Source organism: Elephantulus edwardii, unplaced genomic scaffold (assembly GCF_000299155.1).
Source record: "Elephantulus edwardii isolate Elephantulus edwardi_28Jun2011 unplaced genomic scaffold, EleEdw1.0 scaffold00364, whole genome shotgun sequence".
Taxonomy (NCBI): Eukaryota; Metazoa; Chordata; class Mammalia; order Macroscelidea; family Macroscelididae; genus Elephantulus; species Elephantulus edwardii.
Window position 1 is genome coordinate 552,515 of NW_006400114.1, and position 6,458 is coordinate 558,972.

The 6,458-nt window shown below is 56.9% G+C and overlaps 1 protein-coding gene across 1 annotated transcript; it reads right to left on the reverse strand.

Annotated features, from left to right (window-relative positions):
• Positions 1 to 588: 588 nt before the first annotated feature.
• Positions 589 to 3,572, reverse strand: LOC102856726 (homeobox protein BarH-like 1-like). The gene is made up of 4 exons (XM_006902073.1): positions 3,347 to 3,572; positions 1,302 to 1,593; positions 1,134 to 1,218; positions 589 to 753 (listed from the first exon to the last, which is right to left on the reverse strand). The coding sequence occupies exons 1-4, from the start codon at positions 3,570 to 3,572 to the stop codon at positions 589 to 591; spliced, it is 768 nt and encodes a 255-aa protein (XP_006902135.1).
• Between the last annotated feature and the right edge of the window lie 2,886 nt (positions 3,573 to 6,458).

A 6,458-nucleotide genomic window follows, 5' to 3' on the forward strand; every position in this document is an offset into this window, starting at 1 on the left:
TTGGTCGTCAGGGTGCTTACCGCCAGCAACTCGCTCACTCCGTCGCTCTTTCTCCCTCCTCCCCGCACCAATCTAGAAGCTGCAGTGCCAATCCCTGTTGTGCCATAAAATATTTTATTGGGGGGAAAAGTCACCGTCTTCAAAAGAAAGGAGTAGGGGGCACCAGCGACGTCTAAGACTCGAGATGGAGTTTCTGAGTTGTCTTGGGCCATAGTGACCACCGCCCGGCTACACCCGGAAAGGCGTGAAAAAGTAGGTGTGTGATGAGCCCTTTCTGGTGTCACCAGGGTCAGCTGAGCGGGGCGAGGTGCGGGCGAGGTGGGGGGCGTGAGTGTGCTTAGAGGCCGGGAGCATTCCAAGTGGCAAACGAGGAAAACAGCTTCCACCACCTTGGAGCCGGCTCATGGGCCAGGGGCGCGCTGGGGCCTGGGTTTGACTTCATGGTCTTGTTTGCTTCATTTGCCTCCTAACTGTCCGCAATGAAGGTCAAACATTTAGAAACAAGCGACATGGATGTGGACTTGCGGGCCCGGCTGGCGGCCTTTATAAAGCAAGGGCCGCTCGGGGACCCGGACTCCGCGTGGACGCTCAGTGATCGCAGCTCCGGTCCCTGGGCTCTCCAGGCGCCTCTGCCGGCTTCTCCAGCTCCTTAAAGCGCTCCTGCTCCGTGAGCTGCTCGCTCGTGGGGATGGAGTTCTTCTTGGGCCGCCCCTTGGGCTTGGTGGGAGACTCGAGACCACCGCCCTGGAGCACCTGCCGGGGGAGAGCACCGTCCGTGGTGAGCTCGGGCACCACCTTCCCCTGCCCCGGGAAGGGCAAAGGACCGTGAAAGGTCATCCGGGCCGTGCTCAGCCTTGGGGGTGGGAAAATAGGGGAGGGCTGGGACCTTGGTTTTCGGAGTGTCCCCGGGAGAGACTTTTAGAGACCCGCTTCGAGGTCCGGGCTTCCAGGAAGCTGGGAGTGCAACGCGCCAGGAAGAGATGTACGTTCTTTGCCCGCACCAGGAGAGTAAAATAGGGGCAACAAGGGCTCCAAACACTGAAGGAATTGGGGTTGGGCAGGAGACCCCATACCGTTGGGAGAAGAGGAAGAGAGCAGGTTGGTGGGACCCGGGGCTGAGGGAGCGCACTCACTATTTTCTTCCACTTCATCCTTCGATTCTGATACCACGTCTTCACTTGCAACTGGCTCAGGCCCAGAGACTCGGCCAGATCTATTCTGAGAACCAGCAGGGTACACCCTCAGCGGGACCAGTGGTACCCCTTCCCACTATCTTCTACCCCAGCTTGGTTTTGTCCTACCTGTCTGGTGTGGAAAGGTACTTCTGTTTCTCAAAGCGCTTCTCCAGGCCCATCAGCTGCAATTCAGTGAACACTGTTCGGCTTCGGCGTCCCTTCTTGGCCTTGGTAACTGGCTCTCCTGGGCCTGGCGCCTCCAGCTTCCCTCGCAGCTGCAGCTCCAGCGGCAGGTGTGGTGTGCCCGAGGCAACCTGCAGCCCAGGGCCAGCGGCAAGCAGTGCAGACCCTAGCCCAGAACAGCTGAGCGGCGCCAAAGGAAACTTGAACACAGCAGCTTGTTCAGCCTTTAACACTGCTGCAGTGGGTAGAAAACAAGAGATTAAGTGGAGTGAGAGATATGCTTGGGTGGGCTGTGTTTCCAGTGCAATGTGAAAGGCCACCCCATACTATTCTCCATAAAGGTAGCGTGGCCAGAGTTAACAAGCATAAAACCTTCACTTTGCCACAAATTTGCACCATCCACTGGAGGCCATCCTCCTCGGAGTTTAGAAAGGAGAATCTCTCCCAACCCGTGCTTTGCCCTACATTCTGCTGCCCCTGATATATAGGGGTTATGGGTTAATAATTTTGCAACTCCGAGAAGAGACAAGTGTGTCTGTGTGGAAAACAGAAACCAAGAAGTAAATGAGAAGAAGGGATGTTTGCTCCAAATAATTAGCATTTCTGCTGGAGGTGGGTGTTCAAAGGGAATTAAGGAGTATACATATCTGGTATTCTGTATGTACGTAGCAGCTACTGCAAAGGCCAGTCTGGCAGTGGGCATGGGATGGAAGCTTCCCATGAATTTTAAAGCACTCCATGAACTGAGAAATTGTTCTTGATTTCTCTGTGTGCAGACTTCTTCTGTTAAGATCTTTCCTTTTTTTTTTTTTTTTTTACTTGTGTGTATATGTGTATCCCGCTTCCAAGGAATAATTTACCCACCGAGAGGTCTAAGGCTGAGTCAGAACTGAACTCAGAAGAAACCACTGGCCTTATTGTGCTGCTTGGGCCGAGCGCTGCCTAAGAAAGTCCCAGGGACTATTGTAGAGGCCACAGCATAGGAGGCTTCCCCCAGCAGGCATCTCACCCAAGGTCAGCCCCTAGCCCCATCCGAGTAGGCAAAATAGGCCTCAGAACAGGGAATGTGGCCTGGGGCACCGAATGTGATAAGAAAGAACAGAAGTGAAAGGAGGGCTTAGTGGGGAAAGTGGAAGAGTAGAAGGGCCAAAGAGGGAGGAGGAATGAGACAGGAGACCAACGGGAATGGGAGTGACAGAAAGAGAGACAAGGAAAGACAACGTAGTGTGAGTGGCACTGGCAGAACAGGACAAAGCCGTCAGACGAGCAAGGAAAAGAGAGAGCAAGAGCAGAAGTCAGAGGCCTAGCTAACCCACTTGAAAGCAGGAGGGTCAGGCTGTCTAAGACTCACACTCCAAGACTCTGGCTCTCCAACAAGCCTCAGGCAGGATATCTCCTAGGCCTCTTTTGTTTCTCTAACCCGTGAATGCCGAATCTGGCTCTGCAGGACTGGGAGGGAGCAGGCTGGAATCTGAGTCTCCCTCCATTCGGAGACCCCCGTCTCCACCCAGGGAGCCCAACTTCTTCGGTCAGTCGCGGCCACTTCTTGCCCACTCTTCTGGTCAAAGGCCCAGGCACTGGCAACCAGAGATCTCTTTGACCAGGTAGCTGTCGAGAGCCAGAATCCCAAGCTTGGGGGCCCGGGCGTTCTCGAGGGAGTTGTGCCTTGCACGCCCATGGGGAAGGCAGGCTGGAGCCCTGGGCTACTTCCGAGTGAGGCTTCAGTGGGATCGGTGCGAAGGTATTGCGCTGCTCACACCATCCCCAGCTGGACCTGGCCCAGCCCTCGGGCCAGAGGCCTGATTTTCTTTTGATCGGGAGTCTGGCCGCTCCACTAAGAGGCCGGTGCGAGCTCAGAGGGCCTCTGGGGACCTCCAGCACATAGCTGGTCCCACTGGCGGCGAAGCAGGGGCGGTGAGCCGCCCCCGGCGCGCCCTCCGCCTCGTCCCGCCCGCGACCTCCGGCCCCGGCCGGGGGCGCGCACGTACCCAGGTGGCTGTGGAAGGGCTGTGCCGCTAGCAGCGCCTGCACGCCAAACTTGAGCAGCTCGCCCGCGGCCACGGCAGCAGCGGCGGCTGGCGCAGCGCCCTTGGGCCCCGGTGGCTCGGTGAGAATCTCCTCGATCATGAAGCTGCGGTATCTGTGCGGCCGATGGTCCGCGCAGCCCTCGAGCGGGCCGTAGAGCGCGGCGCTTGGCTCTCCCGACCGCTGCATGTCGACGCCCACGGGCAGCAAGGACGGCGGGGCAGCGCGGGGCTCTAGGCCGGCCGCCTGGGCGCCGCTGCAGGCGGGTGCCGGCTCATGCCCCCTCCCCCGCCGGCCAGGAGCAGCGCTGGTCGTGGGCGGGGGCGCGAGCGAGCTGTGGCGGTCGGACCCCTGGACTGCGCCCCCGCCCCGCGCCTCCGCTCCTCTTTGCCAGCCGCCAGCGTCACCGCCCCGCCCCGCGCGGCCCGGACCCCGGACCCCCACCCCGCCCCGCCCCGCCCGGAGCCGCTGCTGGCCGGGATGTCGGAGCCGGGGTGGGAGGAATGGAGGCTGGCAGAGCCCGAGAGGGGCGGCGTGACTCTCCCCGGAAGGAGGGATGGAAAGCTCTCAGAGAGGCCACGCAGATAGACGGGCATCTGAAAAGAGGCTTTGAGGGACGAAAGGGCCAGAACTAGAAGAGTGAATGGGCCAGAGGGAGACAAGGCAAGGATTCCGAAGATGCCCAAGGACAACGGAACAGACACAGAGAGAAGGGAGTGCGGGAGAGACAGTGGACAGCGACAGGCTGGAGGCAACTGGAGAAGCATGGCCTCAGAGGCGGCAAAGGAGCCAGAAATAGAAAAGAAGGCAGGGACAGGAAAAAGGATGGAAGAGTAAGAATGAAATGGCACAGTCCGAAGCTGTGTAGCCCCAGAGCGTCGGAGAGGAGGCCCCTCGGGTACCGGAAGGAAGCGGCCAAGGGGGTTACAGGCACCAGTACACCTCACGTCACTCTATCATTCCTAGTCTTAGATCTCCTCTAGTCCAGAGAAGAAAATGCTCTCTAATCTCTTATTTGCTTAAATTGTCAAGAATGCAAGGATATATTATCTCGAGTGAAAACTCAGGATATTGATATTCCTCTATTTAGAAGAAGAAACTGGTGCCCAAAGAAAGCAAGACTGAAGAGTATTGCCAAACTTTCTTCAGCATCTGAGAAAGTGGGTACTAGGGCGGGGGGGGTGGGGCGGGGGGGTCATGGAGTGTGCTGAGAATCTGACCTCTGAACTTCACTGTGACCTGTTTCAGTCTCTGGGCTTCAAAGTCCTCAAGATAATTGAAGGAAGCACCGGAAGGCAGGACATCAGGTACCTGATGATCTGAAGTGTAGGCGTTTTGGGTTTTTTCTGGGCACGGAAAGCTGATGTAGATGAATAGCCAAATGGGACTGAAGGGAGGGTGCTTGCCCTGCAGGCCTTCCTCCAACTACTAGTCCCTGGCATCTAACTAACTGGGGTCTAGGTCCCCTCTGCTTCCCTCTGTGAACTCTGCAGGGGTCGGGGAGGGGGGCTTCAGTCTTCTGAGGAATAAAGTTTGCCAAACTCATTGCCCTTGGAAGATGTGACACATAATCTGTTCGGAGTTGTGCTGCTAAACCAAAGTCGGAACCTATTCAGAGGGAGAAACATGGACAATCTCCATCCATATTATTTACAGCTTCCAAAAACCTGCTGGAGGATAAGCTATAAGTTGGTTCTACTGTCTTGACCCTCCCAAGCTCATGGAGTTTCTAAAGCTCCTATGGCACTGAGAACTTGATGCTGGCCCCAGGTGGCTGGAACCTGCCACAGAACCTATAGGACTAAGACTTTATGGTGATGTTGAGTACCGACCATTGTTGCTGTTGTGTACCTTGTTTGTGGTGCTGTTGTGAGAGTTGGAACCAACTCATAGCTGATCCTCCAGTGGGTTTTCATGGCATGAGAAAAGATTGCCCAATCCCAGTGGTTGTAAACTGTGTTGTGTGCCTTTGGCTATGGTTCTGCTCCATTCAGAAACTGAGTTTTATCAGGATTGAAGGGTCAAATGGGTCTGAGAGGAGGTAGTGCAGAGCCCACTAACATGCTCTTATTCCTGCCGTAAGCAGGTCCTTAGAGACTAGGATGGGGTGGGGCTATGTCCGTTCCTGCTGGCCCAGCAGTCACCCCAAACTCCCACCAAGCAAGTAGAGAAATAGTATCGCCTGGAGGCCTGGGCTTACCTGGGGCCCCTCCCCATTCTTAGGCTCAGAATGGCCTCTGCCTGGAAGGATTCTTGGCATCACCTAGTGCATTTGATAGGAAACTAAGACCTAGCAAGAAGAGACAAGCTAAGTTAGGTTGTATACCTTATTTTTTTAATCCCTGCCTACATTTGTGAGGCCTTTCTTACCTCTGCTTTCATCATCACCCCAGTCAGGGTCCATCAGCCGTTTATGCATCCCTGCTCACGCCCTGCCTGACAGCCTGTAGGGCCTGAGGAGCCACAGCTTCTACATCCACCACCCTTTACCCACTTTACTTTCAGGGTTAATGATCGACAAGGCTTGTGGGGACAGGAGTTCGTCAGGTGGCAGAGCGAGTCTCTCCCAGACCCTTGGACACTAGCCAGAACTGTTTCCCGGGTTTACTTGCCCAAGCCGGCGAGAGGGGACATTGGAGCAGGGTCTGGAGGGCCTTGAGAAAGGCTCTGCGTGGCGGGAGAGCATTCCAAGAGTGGCTGAAGACTCTTGAGAGACAGGCCCCGCCCCACCCCGCCCTCAAGACCGCCCCCTCGGCTAGCTGGCCTCTGCCCCGTCCCCACCCTGCTGGTCCGGACCGGGTCTCTTAGCCGCCCAGCTCCAAGAGAGAAACCCGGTCCAGGCGAAACACGCAAACAGCTCGGGGGGGGGGGGGCGGGGGGGGGGTTCTCTTGGGAACTGTTGCCTTGGAGACCAGAAAGGTGCTTACAGTGAAGTGGGTCTTCCTTGCCATCCTGGGCACTGAGGTCCAGAAAAAAGAAGCCCCTGGCGGCGAGGAGCCATGGCGGAGCCCCAGGTCAGAACCCAAGTTCCCAGGACCTCTGGCCCTCCTGAGTCCCCCCTTCACCCCAGGGGTG